The sequence below is a fragment of the Pyrgilauda ruficollis genome, unplaced genomic scaffold, assembly GCF_017590135.1.
Source record: "Pyrgilauda ruficollis isolate IOZ18807 unplaced genomic scaffold, ASM1759013v1 scaffold6, whole genome shotgun sequence".
NCBI lineage: Eukaryota > Metazoa > Chordata > Aves > Passeriformes > Passeridae > Pyrgilauda > Pyrgilauda ruficollis.
The window spans coordinates 17,903,363-17,930,310 of NW_024527710.1; the positions used below are offsets into that span (position 1 = coordinate 17,903,363).

The following is a 26,948-nucleotide window of genomic DNA, read 5'->3' on the forward strand; positions in this document are numbered from 1 at the left end:
CCGCGGTCCCCGGCGCGCTGCAAGATGGCGGCGGGAGCCGAGCGCGGCGCGGCGCTGCCCGCGGAGCCGCCGCCGCTGAGCGCCGAGGAGGTGGCGAGGCGGCTGGCGAGCACCCGCCGCGAGCTGGGCAACCGCCGCAAGATCCTGCTGCGGAACCTGCCGGCCGAGAGCAGCAGCCAGGTACGGCCGCCAGCGCTGCCCGCAGCCGCCCGGCGGCGTGGCGCGCTCCCGCCCGCGCCTCAGGCGGGGGCCGGCAGCGGGGAGGGAGGCGCGGGGCAGCCCCGGGTCCCCCGCGGGGCTCGGCGGCCGCGGGGCGCTGCCTCCCCCCAGAGCTGCCCCTCACGGCACCGGCTGTGTGGGGCGGCTTTGTTACCTGCGGAGAGCGGCTCCGGCTCGCCCGTCCACGCCCTCACCGGGGGCCACGGCGGGCTGGCCGGGCAGCGCTCCCCGGGGAACGGCGGGGTCGCGGCCCGGGGCGTGAGGGAGCGAGCGGGGGCTCGGTGTGGGGTGAGCGGGTAACGGGAGCGCCGCCGGAGAGGCGGCACCTGTGTGCGCACAGGTAGGGCACTGCAGCACCGCCGCTTTCGCTGCGAAATCTGGGCGAAAAAAGCTTCCAGACTGGCTTTTTTTTTTTTTTTTTCATTATTATTGTGAGGTGAGCCAGACGTAGAGAGGGAAAGCGGTTTTCCGCAGTCTGACGGTGGTTTAGGAAAATTCCGCTCAAATTGCTGCTGTTGGTAGGAGATGATCGCTGAACTCTTCAACCGAGTGCTGTGAGTCAGATGCTGAGGTGATTGAGCTGCACAGTCACTTCACCAGCTCCAAGCGCTCAACTTGATGCACGAGTATTTAAAAAAAAAAAAAAAAAAACAAAGTAACTGCGCCTTTTGTTCTGCTGTGCTCGCGGTCTGCCTCCCCCCTCTCTGAAGCACAGGTGGTTTTACTACCTGCGGGTAAGAGCAGCACGTGCAGACTCTCAGTTTCTGCATAACTCCGGCACAAAAAGGGACTGTTCACTTTGGAGAGGCTCTTCGGGCGCTCGCAGTAATCCGAGCCGCAGCGCCCAGCTGGCCGCTGCGCTTCTGCCTGTTTTGTTCTCTCTCGGTGTGTCTGGCCCCGCTGCAGCAGGTTAAAAGTTTAGAGCTGACAGCTTTGTTAGGGTGCTTTAGGCACCTCTGTTTATAGCAGCCTGATGAGCTGATCTATAGCAAACTCGCAGCTCGGTGAACGCTGCTAATCTTTGTCCCTTCATGAAGCGGCAGTGTTGACAGAGAGGGCTTTGCTGTGTGTCACCAGATGCTCGCCGTGGACAGGAGCGCTCCCTGACACTCCGGGTGTGTGTCCCTTGCTCCCACTGCATGAGCTCCCATGTGGGAGCTCTCGGGTTTGGCGTTGCTTGCTCAGCCGGTGTGTGCTACAGGGAAATACCAACATTAAGGTCAAGTTTGGCAGCCACGGAGTCTTCTGGAAGTTTGCCTTTTTGTTTTGATGCCTTTTTCTCCTATGTGTCAGGTTCTAATGTTGCCCTGAACACCGTGTACAGATGCTAAAATGCACTTTACAAGCTGTCATTTTTATTTTTAACATTGATGAGCTGCTGCTGGTGGTAACAAAGGCAGAAGAATTGTGCTATAGAGAGAAAGTTTCTGTCCTGGAGCAGTTTTGGAAAGAATTGTGTTTGTGGTCAGGTATGCTAAGTCTACCTGTGTATTTGGCTGTGATATGCTTCCAAAATTGCTATGAAATTTAACATTTCTTGTTGCCAATTAACACCCGTGGTAAACACGGGTTTTTCTTCTGTTTTCTCCTTGCAGTAACTGGTGAGCCAAGTAAAATCAGATAAACTGTTTCTGACCTGGCCAGTTTTATTCACTGTCAAGAGGGAGATGAACATCACTGAAATGCAGCCAAGTCTCCCAAAATAGGTTTTCATAAATGTAACTATTCATCTCTGAGCGTTGGGGTGTTGGCTTTGCTGCCATTTGTTGTTAAGTGAAGAGTGAGGCCAAGATTTGCCAAAACAGTTTTGAAGTGAAAAATGACTGTTTTGCTGATAGAGAGATTGATTGGTGGAGATACTCAGTTTCATCAGAAAAGTAGGAAAAACCTTATTTTATTAATATGAAGTTACATAACGAATATAGTTCCTGTGCCAGTTGTAGCTACATATTAACTTTATTATTGTACTTGTAATCTTCAATTACCATTGGAGCCCCACCTGTGTTAAACTAAATTAAGAAAATAAATTACCCTTGAGGCCACAGAAGAAATGTCCCTTTGGCCATGAGGTTTCTGAACCAGAAACAGGTTTAGAAACCAGAGTTCACCCTACCAACAGATTCCTGCAGGATCAGTGTTTCTTCAGGCAATTCTCTCGCTACAGCCATGGAGAAAGGATTTTTTGTGGCAGATCTGTGGTAAACAATTTACATCTTCCCTGTTCTTGAAGACAGAATCTCCTTTTGCTGTTCAGCTGGCAAGTTGGTGGATGTTGAACTCTTCAGAGTTGCCAGGTAGTTCCCCAGATTTATCCTCCTGGGATTCCTGCAGCACATTACCAAACATGTGGTGTGATAATGACCCAGAGATGGCCACAGGCTGCTGCTGACCTCTCTGCATTCTCAGATCTTTGATATCTGTAGCAGTGACCGTGCTGTAAAGGCAGAATTCAGTACTGGGGGTGCAGCAGGATCAAGAGAGGATTCCCTGTTTCTCCATGGAGCTTCCATGGGGTACGTGCTTGGAGCAGGGATCCGCTGTGCTCCCTCCTGCAGCCTTGGCAGATCCCACTCCTCCAGTTCCAGTTCTTGGTGCCAGAGTGGGGACATGTCCTGTGCTCCTGGAGCAGTCATTTAATGGCTGCATTAGGGCAGGGCAGTGGTGTGGGATGCTCTGCACTAAGACCATCCCCTCAGTGCCAGTCCTTTTGAGCAGCAGCACATAGTGGGTCTGTCCCTATAGCCCTAACAGCCTCTGATGTGGTGCTGTGGTCAGGCTGATGTTTGCAGGAGCAGTCTTTGCCAAGAGACTTAAAAGTGAGCGTGGTTGTAGCGATTGCTTTCATCGTGATCCGCTTGGCACTGGATCGGGGATCTCTTGGGTTGCGTTGTGTGTGCATTCCCTGAGCCACATCCCTGATCCATCATCCATTCCAGCAGCAAGGAACACGGTCCCCTGGGATGTTGTTAGAGCAAAAATCACAACCAGAAAGTCCTTGGAACAATCCTAAAACTGTTCCCAGTGCTCTGGAGGAGGAGGACTGCTCTGAGCAGAGGGAGGGAAGGAAATACCACCTTCCTCTCTCCTTTTCTGCTAAAGAGATGCCAAGAACCTCAGGATGACCAGAGTGGAAGTGAAGTTGTACCTCATTGAACAGGAAGTTTTATTTTGAGTTTGTATTGGTTTTATCCCAGCCAGCAAATAAGCACCACACAGCCACTTTTTCACTTCTTCACTGCTCTGGTGCTGGGGAGAATCAGGGGAAAAGTAAAGCTTGGGAGTTAAGAACAGTTTAATTATTGAAGCAAAATAAAACATATCTAAATTAATATAAGTCAAATAAAACTAATATTCATTGTAGTAATTGATAATTAATTTGGAGCCGGATCTCCCATGTTCTGTGCCAAGATCAGCTGCCCAGCAAGGGCTGTTGGCTTTTTGCTTCCACTTTTTGCAGATAAGAGAAGATGCTGTGGAAGATGTACTCGCTCCCAACCATTTTTGGGTTGATTTGGTTGATTATCCCTAAATGCCACCATGTCACAGTTCTACAAAATAAACCTGATGGAGGGGACACTAATGTAGGACATGCAGCAGAGTAGGGCTGGTTCATTATTTTAACACCCAGTGGTTCTCCTGGGGTGGGACAGAATCCAGGGAACAATGAAGCACTGAGGTGTTGATCCAAACCTGGTACAGTCCACCTGGGACAGGGATTTATTTGGTATTTTGGAACCTGATGGACCCATTCAGTTTTTTCTCTGTTGTCTGTTCCTGATCAGAAGCCAAATCCTTTCTTAGCGTGGTGCTGTTTCTGGTGGGGTTGTGCATTTTCCCCCCTTTCTCCCTGGATTAGCCATAATTTTCCTCGTTAGATGGAAAGCCTCTAATGAGGTGTGATGATTTGAGGAAGTGCTTTCTCCAATCTGTTGGATGCCAGACCTTTAAGTAGAAGGGCCTTTGTGTTTTCATTCCTCCTCTGTCACACTGCCTGAACATGAATGGCACATTGTGGGGAGGGAGCAGTTCTCATGCCTCAAGATGGACATTTTAACATTTTCTTTATTACTTCTCTTTTGCTTTGAGCTCTTGCTCTCTCAAGTTACCTTTTCCTATGTCTTTTCCCTCTTTCATTTAGCTCTCACGCCATCCAGTATACCAAGGATGATGGAATTAATTTGCAGTCCCATAAAGATCCTCTTACCAACACTCCCAAAAGTCTCTGGAAGATCAGAGGAAAAAGGTTTTCATTCCACTGAGAAATTGTTGTTTTCCTGTCTTCACATTTTCTTACATTACTTCACTGAAGATCTTTGAGGGCTCTGGTCTTTCAAAAGTGAGAATCAATTCCCAAGCACAAAGGTTTACCCCAAAAGCAGTTTATGGCCTGGAATGACTTGGCTTGAATCAATTTCAGGTTTCCTAGTTTGGGACTGTGGAAATGAAGAGGGAATGAGCTGAGCAGGAGCTTTGGGACACACCTCAGTGCTCGCTGTTCCTGGCAGGTCCAACATCTGCCTCATCTCAGCCCTGATCCTCAGAGAGCTTCCTTAACTCAGCACTGAAAACCACTGGGAAACTGGGAGGGAAGAGGTGTGGTGAGCCCAGTCTGCCTGAAATGTTACTTCTTAGGGGGATTTATCCAGCAGTTAATGAAATATGATGCCCTCCTACCTCTCTGATCAGGAGATGGTTAAAATTGCACTTTGCATCAGTCCTTTTGTTTTTTTATTAACCCTTTTGTTGGTGTTGAGTGCTGCACTTGCTCTCCAGCAGAGTTCTGGGTTTTCCCCTTAGTAACATATTATTTAAGCTGTCAATATTCTCATTTTTACTACTTAGTATTTATTTAATGTCTGCAGTGAAATCCCTGTGTCATGTCATGAACTCAAATATTTAGCAGTCTAAAATCTGAACCAAATGAACATCCTGTAATATCATTTTGTAAATGTGAAGCTTTTTTTCTGAGAAGTTCTCTTTTTCTTATCCTGCCTGCACAAATGGAACAAAGCCTTTTTCAGCTGTGAGATGATTTAAAACTTCTTGCTTAGCCAAGTAACTACTTTAAACTTAATTGATTCTCATTTCAAGGATATTCATGTGAAGTTCAGGCCTTCAGCTGCTCAGCAAGAGCCAAGTTATAGACCAGGCTTGGAGAGTGTTTATATTGGAGACTTCCCTAAAGCTCACTGCAGACATCTGGCCAGGCACCCTTAGAACTGTTAAATATTCTGTTGCCAGAATAGCACAATTATTACATTTAATATCAAGTCTGGTTTTACTTCCAGAGAGAGAACACTGCTTGAGTTTGGTGTGCTGTAGGCTTTATATACATTATTATATATATCTTATGTATTGTTCCAGGTGAGTATTGAGAATTTCTTGGATATTTTATCCCTTACACTGTCAGAGTCTGTGTAGGAAAAGCTGTTTTTATTAGAAATAAACCACTGAGCTTTACTAATTTGATAAATGTGCCTGTGAATGAGTCCCTTTCTAATTTGTGTTTAAAACAATGCAGGTACTTAACACAAAGATCCTCTCTAAGGAATTTTTCTGTCTCAAATTGATAATAAGTACTGAAAACTCAGCTTACCAGTTTTTTACCAAAGAGAGGACAGGGCAAGAACTGAATTATTTCCTGACCACATTTATAGTAGTAAATAATACTCTTTTTTAAAGGGTAAAGAGTGATTTCTCTTCAACTCCCTTTGTTATATTTGATTTTGCTTTTTCTGCTAATTTTCATGTATGACCAATTATTTCCTAGTTACAATTTTAATTTGTATTGATGACAAGATTATCTGCTTTTAAAGCTTTAAGGGGCTGTAGAGTGGCTATGCTGTATTGGTTATATTTCTGTTCCAGGAGCACAAAATCCTGGAATGGTTTGGGTTGGAAGGGACCAGATAGAACTGCTTAACATTTTTGTTGTCAAAATCTAGGCATACATGGGTTTATAAATGGGGGAGGTCCCCGGGGAGGACACAAACTTTGACCAATTGGGAGAAACTGGGGGTGGAACACAAGGTGGGGAATACAATGTTTAAACCAAGAGGGGATTACAGGGGAGGAGAACAATTTAAACAAACCAATGGGGCCTCGAAGGATACAAAACTGATAGGGAAGTTTCTAGAGAAATGGGCAGGCTTGGGAAGGGATTGACATTCAGTGGGAGGAGGAACAGGGAACAAAGGGGCAGGTCTTTGGGGAGATGGACAACCAGGGCAAAACCAACAACACGGGCAAAAGAACAATCCATTGAGACTAGAATATGCCATAAAAATACAAAATAGGGGGGTTATAAAACTGCCTCCTAGGCCTGAATTACAATGAAAACCACGCACCGCAACAGGAACGAGCTGCAGCAGTGGGAGCAGGCGGCTGCTGTTTGTTTCTGCCGTTCTCACGGAAACATCCCTGTGCTTACATTCCTCACAAGTTAACGGGGTCGCAGCAGAGGATCTACCTGACTTGGCTGACCCCCTTCTCCTCCAGAGCAAACATTCCCTCCTGGCCCAGGCCTGGAGAGCTGCTTGGAGCACAGGGATCAGAGCTGTCGTTCCCACTGCTTTCCTGACGCTTCTGCCCTGAGCTGTGGGGAGTGAAACTGGGAACAACAGCACAATGGGAGCTCTGTTCCTTCTTTTCCAGCAGACCTGAGTGCTGGGAGATGCTGGAGGTGAAGTGCCTGGCTTAGCAAGGAGAGAAATCTCAGTGTAACACACAGATATTTACAGCTGTTTAATTGAAAGGAGTACACATTTCCCTGGAGTTGGCAGGGTGTGTTTTATCTTTGTAAATCCTCACGAACGGTGTTTATGTGAGAAATGCTTTCACTGAAACACTGCCCAGCCCCAGTTCCACAGGTGAAGGTCTCAGCCCTGCCAAGAGCCCACGAGAGCACAAGAACCAGAACCTGCCTGGAAGAGTCCTTTGCACAAACCTGGCAGTGTTTGTAGCCACCTGTGGGAGTTGATGTTAAAATCTTTACCGTATTTCTGTGCTTAAATCAGGCTTTATTCTAAATCTCCCTTTCATTCTCATCAGTTTTTGTATGAGATCTCATAATTATTCCCCAAAGACTTGTTCAGTAGGGGCTGGTTTTCCTCTCAAAGTTTCAGACATTTACTGGGGAATCATGTGGAATCATCTGATACACAGATGACTTTCAAAAGAGTGTTCAGAGCTAAATGAAATCCTATTTCCTGCTACCTAATCATCATATAAAACTTTCAGTGTTGCTCTTGTAAAATAATACAGGAAATCAAAAGGGCAAATATGTCCCTCTTTTTCTGAGTGGGACAGAAACAATTTTTTGGAGTCTTCAGTGGCACAGCAGAGCTGCCAAAACTGTACAGAAAGTGTCTTCTCAGTCTCTTGTGTCTGAGGAAGAACCATCTAATTGTTGTTTGAGAGGTGTCCACACTCAGATCCCCTGCCTGGCTTGAATTTTGGGCATATCTTGCATTTCAGAAACTCCATCCTTATCACACCTTATTCAAGGACGTGTGGTGGCTGGAGAAATGCTGCCATATTTTATTAATGCAGTATTTGACAGCTGTTAAATAGTGAAACCAGAGATTGGTGCTCTCCTGACTAAAAGGTGTGCACCTGATACCCCTCACAGAGAACCCAATTAACCTTTAGGCTCCATATATTGAATTACCAAACTGGCAACTACACTCAGCTGCTGGAAATCAGCTGCAATTAAACTTTCAGAGAAAGCTGGTTGATTATTTTGCTTGCAGAAATCATCTTGCACTCCTGTGTATGGGATTTATCCAGCTACAATAATGTAAATATCCAGGTTATTACTCCTGGTTTTTCCTTGGGGTGGTGAGTGCTCAACTCTGCTTTCTCATCCCTGAACTGACAATAATTTGTGGGGTTTTTGGGGGATGTGCACCTTGGTTTTTTGAGAATAGCTGTAGCAAACTCCTCTTAGACTTGCTCTTACCACCCCTCCTCTCTTCCCATTAATTAGTGGAAGCAAATAACACTCTTGGGATTGATTCTCTGTTGAGCAGCTGTGCAGTAATTGATAGAGGATACTTCCCAGGGGGTGCTCTGGCCACAATTATCTGCTGGGTGAAAGAATATCCATTATTAAGGGTGAAAATCTATTAAAGTGAACTTGAGCAGGAAACTAAAGCAACTGTTGGGTTTTGGGGCAACATTGTGCCCTCAGTAAATTTGGTGATGTGATGCTGCCAGTGTTCCTTGTCCATGTGGTATTTTAGCTATGTCAGTTGTACTTTAGAGAAATGGAGAGGGTTTTGCTATTTAATGAGCTGTGATGTTATTTGTCTTTATCAAAAGACAGTTACAGGACGCCCTTTTGTGTTTATGTCACCCCAGAGAATGAAAAACAAATTAATCAAATTCTGCAAGCCAGTTTTTAATGTGAGATTAAAACATTGCTGCAGCAATGTGTAACCAACTCCTTTAAAAACAAATATTTGATAGTGTTTCTATGGTGAAATTTTCTGTTTGTTGGGAAAGTTTTTGGTTTTGTTTGAAATGAGGATGAATTTATCCACTTGCTTGGTTTGGGGACTTATTTATGTGAAGTTATTTGTACTTTTCCCTTGTAGGAAATCCACGACTTGTTTAAAGATTATGAAATCAAGTATTGTTATGTGGACAGGAATAAAAGAACAGGTGAGAACTTAAAACTTCCATTTATTTCAATTCTGTGAGGGACATCATGTGCTGTGTGTAAAGTCATGGGCTGTCACAGTTTGTCTGGCATCCCTCAGTGCCCTTTTTGTCGCCTTCTACGACACTTGAAGCCAGTGAAAGTTGGAAACTTTCTGGTGTTGATCTGATTTTTGGTCCCATCTGGTCTCTCTCAGGAGTATTCCTCAGTGAGTGTCCCTTTGGGACAAAGCTGACCTCAGCTGGCTGAATTCCTTTGGAAAACTGGCCCTGAGGCCTCTCTTGGGACAAACCACACGTGCCTGAGAGGAAAACCTGCCCAGCTCCAGATGCATGTGCAGTTTGCTCACATCAGGAAACACTTCTGCTCTGTGAGGGTCACCCAGCACTCTTGGAGGTTGTCCAGAGAGATCTCCATCCCTTGGCATCCTGGGAACCCATGTGGGTGACCCTGCTTGAGGAGCAGGAGATCCCTGCCACCCTCATCCAGCTTGGGGTTGTGTGAAATGCCTTATGGACTGAAAAGCCCAAAAAAAGATCTGTTAACCCCAAAGTGAGAACTTTTGGATGTTGTTATCAAAGAGATTCCATAGAATCTGTGATGTGTGTATTCCACTTCAGTGGAATATTTAATTTAGTAAAGAGCAGTCTGCTAGTAGAATATTTAATTTTGTTTCCCAGATACAGAATCGGTTGGGTTCCAAGTAGTGAAGTTGTGTGCATCACAACTTTTTGAGTTAATTGTTCATGATGTTCAATTGAGATTTTAGGTATTATATATAATAGATATATTTATCTGTTGTACCTTTGGGGTGGATCTGCAGCTCTCACTGTGGTTTCAGGGGAGGGAGAGGTGTGGCTGCAGGTCAGCTGGGGTAGCTGATGTCCCCACTCCTGTCTCTTGCAGCATTTGTCACGCTGCTGAACGGGGAGCAGGCCCAGAGCGCCATCAGGAGGTTCCACCAGCACTCCCTGCGTGGGAAGGAGATCTCCGTGCAGCTGCAGCCCACGGATGCTCTGCTGTGCATCACCAACCTGCCCCTTTCCCTCAGCATAGAGGAGTTTGAGGAACTGGTGCGTGCCTATGGCAACGTGGAGAGGTGTTTCCTGGTCTACAGCGAGCTCACCGGCCATTCCAAGGGCTATGGATTCGTGGAGTACATGAAGAAGGACTCTGCTGCCAAGGCCAGGCTGGAGCTCCTGGGCAAGCAGCTGGAGGAGAGCACTCTGTTTGCACAGTGGATGGATGTGAACCAGCTGACCACAAACCTCATTCACTCCAAGTGCCTTTGTGTGGATAAATTACAAAAAGACTGCGCTGATTCGAAAGAGCTGCTCCAGGCTTTCTCCCTGAAGTACAAGCCTGTCTTCTGCCAGGTATGTTGGGTTTCTGTCTCATGGAAAACCAAGGCTGGGATTGCAGCATTGCCTCACTTCACTCTTGCTGTCTTCCACTTTTGTTTTTCGTATTAATTTTCCTATTTTTCTTATTTATTTTTATTTTCGTATTATTTTTCCTGTGAACTGTTGTGCCATCTGCACAGTGATGGGAGCAGTGATGCTGAACTGCTCTGGGTGTGCAATGTCATGCATGTTGTCTGGGAATTCTGGGAATTCTGTCAGCTATCACTCCAGCAGTGATGCTGAACTGCTCTGGGTGTGCAGTGTGATCCATGTTGTCTGGGAATTCTGCAGGATATCACTCCAGCAGTGATGGTGAACTGCTCTGGGTGTGCAGTGTGATCCATGTTGTCTGGGAATTCTGCAGGACACCAGTGAAATGCCAGCAGAATGTTTGGAATACATCCCCTTATGTCATTTACTGAACATAATTTGGTTTTTGAGAGCTTTTAAAGTAAATATTGCTGAAGGTTTTATTGCTCAAAGAAAGCCAGAGTGTATGAATACCACAAGTGCAACGGCTCAGATGATGCAAAATACATCATATAATTAATATATTAATATTTAACATGTTTTTCCCTGACTGAGGAAGGCTTGGGTTCTTGGCTATTCCAGGGATAGAGGTGACACATCTTTTGGAAAGCTAGGAAGCACAGAAGTGGTGGATCCTTGCCTTCTTAGTGCAGAGGTTTCCTTCTCATCCTCGTGCCTTGTGAGATGAGGCCACAAATCAGTGTGGCATGGATGGATCATCATAAACAAGCAGTAGAAGGAAATCTTCCCTTGTGGTCACACAGATTTCAGTGGCAGGGTTGTTTTTGTGTTGTTTTTTTTCCCTTAAGTCTCTTGGGAGGCTGCTCAGGGATCAGCCCCAGGGATGAGCACCCGGAGATTGCCAGCACATGGAGCAGAAGGTCCCTCAGGATCTGCAGCCTGGCCACCTGCAGGCCTTCCCCCTCCCTAGGGCTCTTTTCCAGCCCCAGCAATCTGTAGTTGGCCAAAGGAAATCCTCAGACTTGCCTGATCCATATCCACCAGGAGATGAATAAACTGGAATTAACTCTTCCCAGAAAATGCCCATTCCTGCCTGTTTTGGTCTCGAGCCTGGGAATGTGTCTGGCTTCAGCCTCACCTCCCTGATTCCTAAATTAAGGAGCTTTTGCTCCCCATTATTTTCTTCCTGTAAGAAGGTATTAAATGCTGGACTCAAGTCTCCTCCTCAATCTTTGTTTAATTAGCTCAACAGATTGATCCTTTTAAGTCTCTTCCTTCAGGTCTTTTTTTTCCCAGCTGTCAAATAATCCAGGGGCTGTTATCAGCTCCCCCAACAATTTTTCACCATCCTTTATAAATTCTGAGCTTCAAAGAATAACAGACTTCTTGGGGAAAGAAGGGTTTCACTGACAGAGCTCTGCTGGGTGGTTAGAAGTGCTCAAAAATTGACTTTTTACCTTTTAAATTGTAATAAATCTTGGGCCACACTTGGTGTGGGTGAGGAGAGTGTCTGCATTAGGTCAGTTCCTATAAAATACAGGAAGGTGGAGGTAGGAAAACAAATAGTTCAGATTTGATAGGTGACAAAGGGAAGAAAATGGATGCTAATTAATTAGGGGTTTAAGAGTGAGACAACCTGAAAATCGAGGACAAAGAAAGGAGGAGGAGGAAGACCCAAGAAAAGGTGGAAAAAGCAAAGAGGGGGGAATGTGATGGGGTGGGTAGAGACAGAAAAACTGGGAGAGGACAGGGAAGCAGAAATCTCAGTTTGGGGAGAATTTCTGCAGAGAATGATTGAGAAAAGTGGTTTTTTCTGGGAAACTTTAATGCAGCTCTTGTAGTGCTTAGTTCTGCTGGGAGCTCATGCAGTGTTTCATCACAATCCTTTGACCAAAATTCTTACCTGAACTCATGAAATAAACTCTGGGTCTTTTAATCTTATTCCAAAGTTACCTTTTTTTTAAAAAATCATTTTGATTTCTCCTCTCCTGACAACAGAAATGTTCTGTCAGGAGGAGCTGAAGCTAAATACTTGCACATGGACATTAGGAAAAATGTGTTTTATACTCTTTAATCTTGTTCCAAAGTTACCTTTTTTTAAAAATCATTTTGATTTCTCCTCTCCTGACAACAGAAATGTTCTGTCAGGAGGAGCTGAAGCTAAATACTTGCACATGGACATTAGGAAAAATGTGTTTTATACTTTGTTTCAACAAAATGGACCAGAAAACCTCATTCTTTTCTTTTGTCAACTTCAAATTGTCACTGAAAGGTCTCCACCCTTATGTGGATAGGAATAAAGAGCTTTTTTTTCAGTACCTGTTTACTTGGGAAGTTGAAAAATTCCCAAATCCTTTTCAAGAATATTGGTGGCTGCACTTGGGACTTGTTAAGGGAGTTTTTAACTGTGCTTCATTTTAGCTGAAACTAAAATACAGACGTTCCATAGCTTCAAACCCTTCTTTTCTCCAGTACCTCAGGTCTTTGCCAGTGCACCTAAACTGGTATCAAAATAAAATATGAATATAAAATGTATTTTTATATGAAATATCTGTTCTCCAGAGCTCTGCCCAGAGGCCAGGCAGTAACAGTGCCAGTAAAGATCTCACCACCCTCTTTTTCTTCCAGATCTTTGATTCCAATCATTTATATTTCAGTTGTCAGGGGAAGTTTGTGGGGCTGAGGTTGTTTTTATCCAGTGCAATCTGGAGGAGGTTTTGTCTCTTCCACACCAGAGCTGGTATCAGTTTATCACTCCCATTCATTTGGGGACTGGAGATTTTTGCCTAAGCTTCATCCCTCCCTTCTCAGCCTGTTTTTTTGTTTGATTTAAATCTGCTCATTCTCTCCCAAAGTCTGCACACAAAGGCCAGAGCAGTGTTTGCCACGTAAGCCCTTTTCCAGTCTGCTTGATTGATCAGTCTGGCATCTCCTCTTGGCATTCCCCACAACCACAGCCTTCCCATGCTCCCAGAAGGCACCACATACTGGTGGAATTTGCATTGTTGCATGTTTCAGCAGCTGTCATGCACCCTGATGAACAGCACTTTGAATACTGCAGGCTGAAAAAAATGAAGAAGAACGAGTTTATAATTATCCTGCAAAATAAAACTGGTTGTGGCATCCAGCTGTACTTAGAGTTTGCTTCTCACTCGTGCTTTGTTGTTTAAATATGTGTTAAATGCATTTCATGGCTGAGGTTGTGTGAGGTGGGATGGAAGTGGAGGTGGCAATGGAAGGGATGAGCAGGTAACCATGAAGAGATGGCCATGAGTCTATAAACATGAGTGCCACATAGATGAAGATGTGATATCCAACTTATTTCCAGCATTTTGAGAAAGAACCTTTGAGGGGAAAGGTTTGGGGAGAGATGCTAACCTTGGTTGTGTCAGCTGTGCAGGATCTTGGAAAGGGCAGGTGACAGTATTGCAAGGCAATTGCTGGAACTGCCAGTTTTCCATGGGCTCTGGGAGCTGTTACAGCTGGAATTCCATTTCCCATGGGCTCTGGGAGCTGTTTTTTCTGGAATTCCATTTCCCATGGGCTCTGGGGGCTGTGTTGCAGTTTGCCCAGGACGAGGACGGCGGCAGCGGCGACTTTGCCGTGGTGGAGTACGAGAGCGCGGAGCAGGCGGAGAGCGTGCGGGGGGCCATGGACGGGGTCACCATCAACGGCAGGAGGCTCCAGGTGTCCTTCTGTGCCCCTGGAGCACCAGGCAGGAGCACCTTGGCAGCCCTGATAGCAGCACAGAGGATGGTGAGATCCCTGGAAGCCTCTTTGGAATGAGCTCTCGTGCCTGAGCTGAGGCTTTGTGCAGCCAGGAAAAGGAGCTGGGCTTGGGAAGCATTTTGGGTTTATCAAAGTTGGACATCGGAGCTTGGAGCAGCCTGGGACAGTGGAAGGTGTCCCTGCCATAGTCGTTACAAGATATGGTGCTCATGGCAACATTTCTTACTCTCCTCTACTGATAACTCTGGGTTTAAAGGAAAAAAAGAAATGTGCTTGAAATTTTGTTGGAGTAGTTTGTTAGGTGTTTCATTTGAGGGGAAAAAAGCAGGAAACAGGGAAGGAAATGGGTTTTTTGTCAGATGAAAAGTGTACATTGCCATTGGAGTTTGAGGGATTTAAATGTATTCATTGCTTTTTCCTGCTTCTAACATTTTTTCTCTCTTCATTGGAGATGAGGAACAATAGGAAAGGCTTGCTTCCAGAGCCAAATCCAGTGCAGATCATGAAAAGTTTTAATAATCCAGCAATGCTGCAGATGCTGCTGCAGCCCCAGCTGCGTGGCCATGCTGTGAAACCTGGTAAGCTGCTCTAAAATAATGCAAAATCAAACCCTCTTCTTAGTGCTGCAAGGCTTTTGCAGAGTAATTAAGCAGAAATAATGTTTAAAATCTATGCAGACACTGTTTCAGTGTGTTGGGCAGGTGATTTCACCTTTCATGAGAGCAAAAGCAAAAGGTGCTTTGCTACACTCTTGTGTATGGGTAAAATTCAGTTCCTACAAATTCCCTGGCATGAACTCTGGGCTCTGAATATTCATATTAGAAATGGGTTTAGAAAGAAATGTCTTTTGCAAGACTTGGCTACACTTAAATCTGATTTTAGATCTGAATTTTGCAGCCTGAGTCTTTTTCCTGTTGCCAATGTAAATCTTTCGTCTTTTGGCTGCTGCCACAGCTGTGCAGAGTATTTATTACAGTATCAGCCAGAAACATTTCTGTGTTCTAATTAGGATGTGAATAAACATAAACCCTAATTAATCACATTTCAAGTGAAAGTTCTCAGAATGGGAGCCAGGTGATGAGGAGATCAAGTGGGAGAGAGCTGAGAGTGTGGTGACAAAGCAACCCAGAAATGGGTGTGAAGTGACCACTTCAGGGCAGAAACACTTGAGCTAAATCTGAATTTAAAGCACTTCAGATAAAGCTGAGGGCTGCAATCAGCTCAGGAGTGAAACTCAGGTGTGGAGGAGCTCTCACATTCTGGTACTTTTACACCAAAAGGTTTCATAGCCTCTCCCCACCTAAACGAGTCTCTCGTTCCCTTACAGTGACCTTTGTGCGCTTGAAAATTTTCTGGAAAGCAAATTTAAAAATACAGGATAACTCTAAAGACTTTTACTTGCCTAATTTGGAAAATACAGGATTTTTTTGTGTGTTTCTTAAGCAGTTCTTGGAGCATCTGCAGGTTTACCTCACCTGATAAATTCAGCAGTTGGGCCACCTTTTTTGCAGCTGAATAAAGTTCATCAGGTATGTGACAAAAAACCTGTCATTGAAAGAGGAATTTGGGGAGAACTTAACGTGAGAGATCCTAAAGTTTGAAGGAATTACAGTTAAAATTAAGTGTTCTTGTTGGAGCTCTAAGCAAAGCTATGAGATGGGGGAGCAGGCAGTGCTAACTATCCAGAATGGAGTTATTTTATCTAAATTTTGGACTTAAAACCTGCCAGTGTAGACAAAACTTGTCATTACTGGCAGAAAAAAAAACCCTCTTGAAATGAGCTCTCAAGGAGCCTGGCACATCCCTTTCTCTTGGAGCAGCTCATCCACACTCTGGGTTTATCTGATTCAAACCAACAAGTTCAGCAGCCTTAGCTTCATTTTCAAGCTTGCAGGGACCCAAATGTGCTGCATGTGCCATAAAAAAATAGAGATTTACAGATGTTACTCCTTACTGGTAAACCTCCCAAGTTCTCCTGTAATTCCAGATGGGCACCAGAATTCCTGAGAGAAAATGGGAAGGATCTTAGGGATGAGTTTGTTAGAAATTGAGAGAGAGAAAATGCACCCACAACCAGAATCTCTGCCTTGGGCTGAGCTGCTCTCAGGGGTTTCTCCAGCTCTGCCAGGAGCCAAAAATTGAATTTAATATTCATGGTAGGGATTTACACAAATACCTACCAGGGACTGGAGTCAATCACTTGGCCTTATTTTTTCTGATATTTCAGGAATTCCCATTTTAAAAATAAAATCTCCTTCAGCATCAATTATTTCTGCAGTTCTTCTGGCAAACACAGCCTTAGAGATCTTTAAAAAGACCCAACTAAAATGCAGGAATATTCCCTATGTTAAGTATATTGAGCTTTTCTGTTTTTTTCTCTAAAAACTGGTAGTTGAATATATTAATTTTGAATAAATTCTGCTTATTTTTTTTCCCATATAAAAAAATACATCATTATTTGGGGATTTTTTTAAACTGAAATGACATTTTCAATTGGTCTGTTAAAGTTCCTGCTGCTCTCTCTTCAGCCTGTGCTTCCTTGGAAGGCAGTGGGAGTGTTTGGTGCTCCCAGCTGGAGCCAGGGATGTTTTCCACAATTAGCAGTGGGATTGATGATGATCCAGAGGTTTTTCCAGTGGTTTTTGGCTTGGGAGAGCTGCAGCCAAACAACTCCGTGTTTTCTCTGTCCAGAGGCTTCAAAGTCTCATCTCATTCCCTTCCTGGGAGCTTCCTGTCATTTAATGAGCTCCAAACCTGAATTCTAGAAGGATTTGATGATGCCAATTTCTTCTATAAGGCACATTTTCCTCCTCTTGGGTGATTTGTTTTGGGGTATTCTCCACAGCCAGAGAAGCAGGTCACTGTTTGGTTGATTTGTTTATTTATTTTGAAATTCAGTGTTGTCACTGAAACCCCTCCCCAGTCACACTGGTTTAGCTCCCTGCATGTCTTATTTTACATTCAGGGCTTTGTGAAGTAACAGAATGAGAATAAATATTCTAAAATAATTATTTAAAAAGGATTCAACAGAGAGGATTTGAAGGTTATTCACCCAGTAATTTTTCAAGTCAAGGTGGCCTGATTTTCAACTTGTTTCTCTTTATTTCTCTTAGTTATAAATTATCCTGCTCCAAAATAATGCATTTTCAGCTTTCTCAGGGATGTTTTCCTCAGTCATCCAGCAATTTATTCAATCTTGATTAATCCAGAGCCTTTCCTCTGAGGATTCTGACCAAGCTGATTTTTCCACTCTTTTATTTCTGAAAGTTTTGCAATTGAACCACTTTGCTTTGTTGCTGGAGCCAAGTTTAGAAGGAGCAGCCCCTGGCACTGGTGACAATAAGCAGCCCTGCATAATTTCTCCTGGAAATCACTGAGACAATTGAAATAGATGCATAACTAATCTAGATATGGCCCATCTTTGTTTGGGAAAACACATTTCTGAGTCCAGAAGATCATATTTTAATCGTAAAGGATTTTTCCCTAAGGAATTTAAGCCTGCCACCAGGCAGACCCAGCCTGGAAATATTTGGGAGGTGTTTTGCACTCTTCATTCCCTGGGTTTGGTGATAAAAAACAATAAAGAAGGGTGTACTTGGCATGATCTCAGTGTCCTGTCTATTTTTGTACAACAGCCTATAGAACAACCTGCATTTCACTGGCAGATGATGCTGCCAGACACTTCCAGGCCTGTAGCATAAATCATGATGTCTTTTACAGTTTGTTTTAAGCCTCAGTGCTGGCCAGAGCTCTTAATGTTGAATATACCAGTGGCAGAGTCTGAAGAGGGTGCCCCAAAGTTACTAATCCAGTGGCTCAGTTCTGGTGGCAAACTGATCCAGAATATTCTGAATGAACAATGTGAATATTTTATAGACTTGCCAATCTGCAGGCACTGTGATTTGTCAGGCTTTAATGCCTCTGGAGTAGGATTTCATGTAGATTGTTATGGGGGGAAACATATCTGGGTATTTCTCTGAAGCAAGATCAGTTCTGTGGAGGAAATTATTTCCCTTTGCTGTCTTAACTGAAAATCTTTCATTTCTGCAAGCAGTGCTGTGTGAAAGTGTTTCTCCCTGGCTGCCAACTAACCAACCCTTGTTTTAATCCTTTCTCAGAGCTCAATTCTGGGGAGCACCTCCAGCCTGCTGCTGCAGAGCCCTGCTCACCTGCCCCTGCCCCAGCAGCAGCTCCTGAAGATGGAGAGCATGCAGGCAAACAGTGTAAGGCCATCCCTCAGCTCTGCCTCTCTCTGAGCACTCTCATCATTCCTAAAATAAATCATTATAGCATCAGGTGCCCATGAGCTTTAAGTTCCCTTCCAGCCCAACCCACTCGTGCTTCTGTGATCCTTGAACAGTTCAGTGGAGCTGCAGGGGTTGAGAATGTGGAAGTTGTAAGAAGTAGCTATGAGCAGATTATTTTAATCATTTACACAGTTTTCTCTTCTTTCTTTTAGAAACCAGGTTTGCTGGGAGAGCCTCCAACAATGCTCCTGCAGACAGTGCTGGGCATAGGGGTGATGCCAGCAGTGAACTCAGGCCTGGCAACACGAGGAGAAGCTCTCAAGTGTAAATGACATTTCATTTCATCCCAGATCAGTAGACATGCCCAGCTTCACTTCATGCACCTGACTTTCTCCCTGTGTAACAAAAGCAGCTTGTTAAATACTCTGCTAGCTCAGTTACTGCCTTTTTTTGGTATACTTGGAATATGCTTTTATTTAGAGGTGACATTTGGTGGGGTTTTCAAAGCAGGTAAATAGGAGTTGCTGAAGAGGCACCACAAATTTGCTCTTTGCCTTCATTTTATTAAGAAATGAGTTTTAACAGTCTTGTCGCATATGTCAATTTGGAATGCAAATTTCTGTGCCACTGATGCCCTCCATATTTATGAGGACAGGTCAGTTGGATACTGGGAATGTTCACCTGGAGAGGAGAAGGATCCAGGAGAGCTCAGAGCCCCTGGCAGGGCCTGGAGGGGCTCCAGGAGAGCTGGAGAGGGACTGGGGACAAGGCCTGGAGGGACAGGACACAGGGAATGGCTGTGAGCTGGAAAAGGGGGATTTAGATGGGATATTGGGAAGGAATTCCTGGCTGGGAGGGTGGGGAAGGGCTGGGATGGAATTCCCAGAGCAGCTGTGGCTGCCCCTGGATCCCTGGCAGTGCCCAAGGCCAGGCTGGAGGAGCCTGGGACAGGGGAAGGTGTCCCTGCCATGGGAGTGGATGATCCTTAAGGTCCCTGCCAACCCAAACCATTCCAGGATTTTCTGATCTTGTTTCCTCCACTGCTCCCTGTGTTCTGCAATCCTGGCCATGCTCTGAGCCGTGGCAGTGACCAGGAGCAAGGAAAAGGCACCCAGGGGAGGGCAGAAAGCTCCTCCAATACCCAGATTTTCATTTTGGAGAACACTTTCCAGCTCTTCAGTGGAAAGAATGCTTCTCAATGCCAGCTGAGGTGGGGTTTCCCCTTGTGCTCCCATCCAGCATCCTCCAGGATGTTGTTCCCAGGTTTTTTTTTGAAAAAGTCAGGAAGCACTCAGAAAGTTATCACAGGGAATGTTTAGAAAAGTCAGAGTTTTATTGAATCAGCTTGAAATTGAGTTGTTTGCCTGTGGGATGGGGTAGGAACAAAAGCCAGTGCAGTAGATCTGGAATTGCTCTCCTCCACCCTCATTAACCCCACGACCAAACCCTCTCTAATAAATCCCATCTAACAGCAAAGTTTCTCCATTTATGGCTGGCTGCAGCATCTAACCCGGCTCCCATTCCAGCAGCAGCAGCAGGGATGGGCATGCTGCCATTCTTCCCAAATCAGCACATCGTTGGACAAGCTCTTCCCGGGCCCAACGCCGCTGCAGACAAAGGCGAGGCGGTGCCGGGAGCGCCGCCCTTCCCGCAGGCCCTGCCCGGCCTCCCCGGGGCTCTGCGGGCTGCCCCCTCCAAAGCTGCCGGGCAGCCCAAGGGCTGCGACTCCAGCCTGGGGGTAAGGAGCATGCAGCACCCTTCCCTTCCCTTCCCTTCCCTTCCCTTCCCTTCCCTTCCCTTCCCTTCCCTTCCCCCCCCTTCCCTTCCCTTCCCATTTTGTCCCCTCCTGTGTCCCCTGTGCCATGTCCTGACCCCAGGAGCCTCCTGCAGACACGGAGGTGGCCGCAGTTGTGGTGGTGAGCAGTGCTGCTCCTTGGTGGTCCAGCTGGGTGAACAAAGGCACTTCTCGGTGCTGCAGGGCTCTTCTCCTTGTGTTTGCCTCACAGGCTTTGATGATGAAATTTATCTCAGGGCACTGTCTCTTCCACAGGGCAAAAATTGAGCTTGGGGTTGAATTTCGTGAATCATCAGGGGCAGTTCTGGTGGTTGGGGGGCCTGTGGGTTTCCAGGTGCTCTTGTGTGTGTGTGTATATAAATTTCCACTTTTGATTACCAGTTTTTAAAAATATTCTTTATTCCCTTGAAGGTGATGTGTGAGAGTATGGTGAAATGGGATTTGAGTGGTCTCATTCTTCCAGATTTTTTTTTCTGCCCTTTAGAAAATTTACCTTTTTTATCTATAAATCTAAAAAATATATAATAATAATTATACATATTATATTATTATATTATAAAATAATAATTTTAATATACATCAGTACTTCAACATTTTGGGGAAACATGGGCTTAATTCATGATTTTCCTAACATTTGGCCTTTATTTCCTTGTGTCTCCAAATGAAAAGAGTTCATTTTGTCTTGGCCATGTACTTAATGTTCACTCCCTGCATCTGGAATTGCTCGAGTGATTATTATTCCTTCACTTGCATATAAAAGGTTTTCTTTTGTTTGTTTGTTTTGTAACATCCTTTAGGAACTTGCAGTCTGAAGAGAAACATTCCTACAAAAACTGTTTGGAAGGAAAAAGTGCAGGCAATGTGTCCAGATTCTGAAATAAAATGGAACTTTTGAAGGATTGACTTAAAAAGTTTCACTTTATTTCAGAAGTTGCATTTCAAAAGGGTTTTTTTCATAGGACTAAGCTTTTTCCAAGATCCTGCTGGGCCACTTAACCTTATTTCTGATCAATTTTATATGAATTTAATGCAAACTGCCCTGTCCATTTTTCAGACTCCCTTGAAAAAACAGACTTCTCTACTTGGGGAGCCCCCAAAAGAAATTCGGCTGAGCACCAACCCCTACTTGAATTTGGCAAGTGTTTTGCCTGGTATCTGTCTGCCAGGTAAGCAAACATTCCAGGGATTTCATTGCAGATTTCCACAAATATTTATCCTGTTTGCCTGGTAAATCCAGTGAACATTTATCCTCAAGGAAATCTTGTATTATGTCTCAAAACTGCGGAGTTATTTATCCTGATGGTTAAAACAGGGGTGGATTTTCAGAGGCTCACAAACTTCTAGAAGCCTTCCAATTATTAGTAGCACTGATTAATTTGGGGCACCAAATCTCAATTTTAATCCTGGGATAGAACCTAACGAGTGTGTTCTTTACAAGCCAGGTGTTTATCCAAAGTGTGTTCTTTGTGTTCCCAGCAGCAATTGCCAGCAAAGCCTCCAGTCCTCCACAGCAGAGCAGCCTTCCAAACAGTGTCGTGGATGCTGCTGTGTCTCAGGGAACTGCACCACAACATGCAATGGAAAATTATTTCAGTTATTCCCAGCAGCCTGGGGAGTACCCACAGGTAGGAATCCCACAGCCTGGTGTCCCCTGGGATTCTCCCAGAGCTGCTCCTTGTTTTCTCTGGGTGTTTTTCCTGAGCCTCTGCACTGACACTTTATCTGGTAATTTCAGTGTTCAGAGCACAGTTAGCACAAAGAACATTCCGTGCTACTTTATTTCAGAAGTTGCGTTTCAAAAGGGTTTTTTTCATAGGACTAAGCTTTTTCCAAGATCCTGCTGGGCCACTTAACCTTATTTCTGATCAATTTTATATGAATTTAATGCAAACTGCCCTGTCCATTTTTCAGACTCCCTTGAAAAAACAGACTTCTCTACTTGGGGAGCCCCCAAAAGAAATTCGGCTGAGCACCAACCCCTACTTGAATTTGGCAAGTGTTTTGCCTGGTATCTGTCTGCCAGGTAAGCAAACATTCCAGGGATTTCATTGCAGATTTCCACAAATATTTATCCTGTTTGCCTGGTAAATCCAGTGAACATTTATCCTCAAGGAAATCTTGTATTATGTCTCAAAACTGCGGAGTTATTTATCCTGATGGTTAAAACAGGGGTGGATTTTCAGAGGCTCACAAACTTCTAGAAGCCTTCCAATTATCAGTAGCACTGATTAATTTGGGGCACAAATATTAGTTTTAATAGAACCTAATGAGTGTGTTTTTTACAAGCCAGGTGTTTATCCAAAGTGTGTTCTTTGTGTTCCCAGCAGCAATTGCCAGCAAAGCCTCCAGTCCTCCACAGCAGAGCAGCCTTCCAAACAGTGTCGTGGATGCTGCTGTGTCTCAGGGAACTGCACCACAACATGCAATGGAAAATTATTTCAGTTATTCCCAGCAGCCTGGGGAGTACCCACAGGTAGGAATCCCACAGCCTGGTGTCCCCTGGGATTCTCCCAGAGCTGCTCCTTGTTTTCTCTGGGTGTTTTTCCTGAGCCTCTGCACTGACACTTTATCTGGTAATTTCAGTGTTCAGAGCACAGTTAGCACAAAGAACATTCCGTGCTGAAATCACAACCCTTGAAAAAAATTGTTTCTTGAGAGCCTGAACTGTGGGCACTCACTAAAAAATTACTTCTCAGCACCTCTGCCTTGGCTTTGTCTGCCTTCAAAACCAGGGGGTTTTTCTCTTTGCCTTCCCTAGAAGTTCTTAAGTCCTGAACTTTGGCCGAATCCCAGGGAAGAGAGCTCTGCCTGCTCTGCTGCACAGCTTGGGGATGTTTGCCAGCTGCTGTCAGTGCACAGGATGTGCTCCCCACGTGCCCATGTGGTGATCAGAGCCTGGCCAGGAGCTGCAGGCTCTGCAGTGTTGCAGCGCTCAGAGCCACGGGACGCCGGCAGAGAACATTCCCATGCTTGCATTAACCATCCCGAGTCTGTCTAAAACTGTGACTGGGCAGAGCTGAGAACTGCCTCCTCCCCAGGCTGACAGGGGCAGACACAGACTCCTGGGCTGCTGGCAGGGAGATCTGTGAGCCCCAAACTCCTGGCACTCAGGATTTGGGTTGGGAGGCTCCCACCTGGAGCAGGGTCACTGCACAGAGCAGGGGCTGTGCCAGGGGCCACACACCCCTTGGATCAGATCTGGTGCCTAAAGGGGCTCCAGGAGGGCTGGAGAGGAACCTGGGACAAGGCCTGGAGGGACAGGACACAGGGGGTGGCTCCCACTGCCAGAGGGCAGGGATGGGTGGGAGATTGGGAAGGGATATCCCTGTGAGGGTGGGGGTGCACAGAGAAGCTGTGGCTGCCCCATCCCTGGAGGTGTTCCCATAACAGGAATTGTTGTCCCTGCCTCACTGCCAGGCCAGAGGTGCCTCCTGTGTGTTTTAAGCACTTAACCATAATTTTAACTGTTTGATTTGAGCTTCACCACTGGTGCTGAAGGTGTTTTGATGCTTCTTGAAGAGCTTTGGGTTGTGAGAATTGTAGGCAGGCATGGGAGAGGATTTCTGCCCCTCTGTAGGAGGCTGTCCAGCAGTGGTACCAGCATTATGCTCAGGCACATCACTCTGCCCAGGCCAGGGTGGATGGCTTGGAAAATGATGCCCCTGAGGTGAGAAATAATTGAATTTTCTTGCTGTCTCCACTGGCTGTTGCTCCCGTCAGCTTTTGGACACCTGCTTTGTGTGTTGGCACAGGAATGGGGGGCTGGAGAAGGCACTGCATGGGCACTGCTGCAGGGCAGCCCTGCACCCCCAGAGTCACACCCAAAATAACCCTCTCTCAAGTCCCACATCCAAAACCACCTGGAATGCTCAGCAGTGCATTAAATTCCCCCACCAGGAAGCAGCACACCATTAGTGGCATTTCCCAGTGCTGAATTTCCCAGCATTGAAGGGCTGTTTCTTGCCCAAGCTGAGGTTTTTGTGAGCAAGGAGAAAGACACTGTTAAAATGAATTACACAAATTAAAGCATCATCCAAATCCCACATTTTGCTCCAGGAATTGCTGCACACCCGAGCTGCTGTGAATTGCACCTCTTATGACTCAGGTATTTCCATACCTGCCGAGAGCTCATCACAATAGCAAAAAAAAAAAAAAATTATTAAACCTTTTCTCCTTCTACTTCATGGATCCCCTTCTGGATTCAGGAATCTGCAGGTGGATCTTTCCCAAACTACAGCACCTGCCTGCAGGTGGTGCCTTCCTTTCTGAGCGGAGCCCAGGGATCCCAGCCGGGCTTGCAGCCTCCTCCAGCAAATCCCTTAAAGCAGGTGAGAGGAGGAGGAGCAGTGCCTGCGGGCGCTTCTCCTGCCTGCTGCTGCCCCCGAGTGGAGCTTTCCCTCTGCATCCCTGCTCCACACAATTCCTGCAATGTGAGAGCAGGTTGGGCCAGCTCCATGGCCCTGCAGAGCCCTCCAGGCCCCGGGGATCAGCTCCTCTCAGTGTCCCAAAAGCCATGGGCAGAGCCAGGCTGGGTTTTTGGGAGCTTCTTTTATTAAACCTTTTCTTCTACTTATGGATCCCCTTCTGGATTCAGGAATCTGCAGGTGGATCTTTCCCAAACTACAGCACCTGCCTGCAGGTGGTGCCTTCCTTTCTGAGCGGAGCCCAGGGATCCCAGCCGGGCTTGCAGCCTCCTCCAGCAAATCCCTTAAAGCAGGTGAGAGGAGGAGGAGCAGTGCCTGCGGGCGCTTCTCCTGCCTGCTGCTGCCCCCGAGTGGAGCTTTCCCTCTGCATCCCTGCTCCACACAATTCCTGCAATGTGAGAGCAGGTTGGGCCAGCTCCATGGCCCTGCAGAGCCCTCCAGGCCCCGGGGATCAGCTCCTCTCAGTGCCCCAAAAGCCATGGGCAGAGCCAGGCTGGGTTTTTGGGAGCTTCTTGGAGAGATAAGGCTGTGCAAAAATGCCTGGAAGGAGGCAAATAAAGCAGGAAGGGAGGAGGAGGTTGACACTGGATTTCAAAGGGTGTTTGCCTGACCTGCAGATGGTTTGCACTGGGATAGAATCTCTGAAGTAGAGAGAGCAGCTCAAAATTTCGTGGAAAGCAAGATAAAAAACACAGGATAAATCTAAATATTTTTACCTGCCTAATTTGTAGAATACACAATTTTTTTTTTTGTGTGCTTCTAAAGCAGTTCTTGGATCATTTGCAGGTGTACCTGGTCTGAGGCAGCATCCAGGTTACCAACAGCCCCTTCACTGGATCCTGGGGGATAAAACTTTTATTGCAATTTATTCCAATCAAATTTATTGGGAAATAATTTGTTTTCATTTATTACCAAAAAATTCTTGAAATACTGGCTTTTATTTGGAATTACAGTAGGTGTCAGCTGCATCCTGCTTCAGCCAGGCTCACTGAGCAAAGCATCCTTTGCTGCTGCTCCAGTGGACTCTGAGTTCTCCCCAGTAAATGGTGCTTTGGAAGCAGTGAGGGCCAGTTCATGGAGTGTGGTGAGGATTTAGAGCTCCTGAGGAATTCTGCCCCTGTGCTGTAGGTAAATCCCATTGCTCCTGGGTTTGTGGATGGTTTATGGAGAGTGAGGGGCCTGGCCCTTGCATCACAGCATTCAGTGCTGTGGCTTCAGTCCTGGCATTAGCCTGGCCATCAGGTTGCTGTTTTGTGGAGGTTTTGAAGGCATTTCTTTTAACTCCAGCAGTTCCTGACTCCTGGGTAGAGCTGGCTCTGACATGGTTTGGGGTGAAGATGGACAAAGCCTGGCCATGGGCTGGGACATGAAAAAATTGAGTTTGCAGATTCCCCAGGGCTCTGACACGGCTGGAAACGCTGGAATGGCAGCAGAAGGAGAGAGTGGGGTTTGAGCCAAGCAGCACCTCCCAGTTCATCTCAGAAGGTTCCTGGGGTGGTGCAGAGCAGCTCCTGGGATGGTGCTGTTAATGCCAGGGGCCATAAAAGGCAGGAGGAGCAGGGTCAGTGCCTTGGCACAGGCACAGCAGCACAGTTTGCCTCCAGACTGCTGGAATTGCAGCTAAATCTCAGCGAAGAGGCTGCTCCCCAGGAGGCTCTGGCAGTTCAGCGTGTGCTTGTGTGGCTGTGCTTGCAGGGGCCCTGCAGCTCGTTTGAATCCTCCTTTTTTGGGCTTTTTTGAATGCTGCTGTTTCAGAGGCTCAGGAGGAGCAGGGCTGGGGATTTGTGTGAAGCATCAGTGAGCCAGGACCTGGTGGAGGGACACAGGACATGGGTGACATCCCCGTGGCTGTCAGAGGACGGGGGAGAACTGAAGTGTTTCCTCAAACAATTCTGTGTTTGTGATGAAGGTACCCCCAGGATGAAACTGGCCCTGAGCAGGAGCAGTTTGAGTTGTGAATGTGAGCAGCACAGGGTGCTTGGAGAGCTGCTGGGAAAGGTTTTTCCAAAGGGAAGGGGAACCCAGGGAGCCCTTGGAGCAGCTGTGCCCTCACAGGAGCCCCGCTCTGGGCCCCTCAGGGCTGAGTGAGAGGTCGGGGTTTTGAAATTCCAATTAAAGATCCATTGCTGCTGCATCCATCCCTCACTCCTGGGGAAAAGCAGGGCCTGAGATCCTGCCCAGACCTGCTCTGGCACAGCTGGAAAATTCATCTTTCACCCCTGCCTTGGGGTGGGAGCTGGGCCAGGGCTGTTGAACCCCTTCAACTCTCCAGGAGCAGTGAAAGGGGCCTCATCCTAAAGGCTGGAGATGTCTGGATCAGCTGCAGGCATCACCAAGGCCATGGTCCCACTGGGTTTTATGCAGGTGCTGTGGAATGAGGCTGCCTGGCCCAGACACCACAGGTGTGCTGGGTCTGATCCTTTTATCAGCGGGGATTTTAGGGAAAGGGCACAAAGCCTGGGCCTCAGAGGTGAAGGA

General features: G+C 46.2%; 1 protein-coding gene across 1 annotated transcript in view; it reads left to right on the top strand.

The window, feature by feature from the left end:
- Positions 1-24: 24 nt before the first annotated feature.
- Positions 25-26,948, top strand: part of RAVER2 (ribonucleoprotein, PTB binding 2) — a 28,880-nt gene continuing 1,956 nt past the window's right edge. Inside the window, exons 1-11 of the mRNA XM_041483534.1 lie at positions 25-180; positions 8,817-8,883; positions 9,788-10,257; positions 13,840-14,031; positions 14,456-14,582; positions 15,448-15,533; positions 18,123-18,227; positions 18,464-18,575; positions 19,754-19,989; positions 21,101-21,212; positions 21,523-21,671. Of these exons, the coding sequence (XP_041339468.1) occupies positions 25-180; positions 8,817-8,883; positions 9,788-10,257; positions 13,840-14,031; positions 14,456-14,582; positions 15,448-15,533; positions 18,123-18,227; positions 18,464-18,575; positions 19,754-19,989; positions 21,101-21,212; positions 21,523-21,671 (1,812 nt within the window). The remainder of the gene's footprint in view (positions 181-8,816; positions 8,884-9,787; positions 10,258-13,839; positions 14,032-14,455; positions 14,583-15,447; positions 15,534-18,122; positions 18,228-18,463; positions 18,576-19,753; positions 19,990-21,100; positions 21,213-21,522; positions 21,672-26,948) is intronic.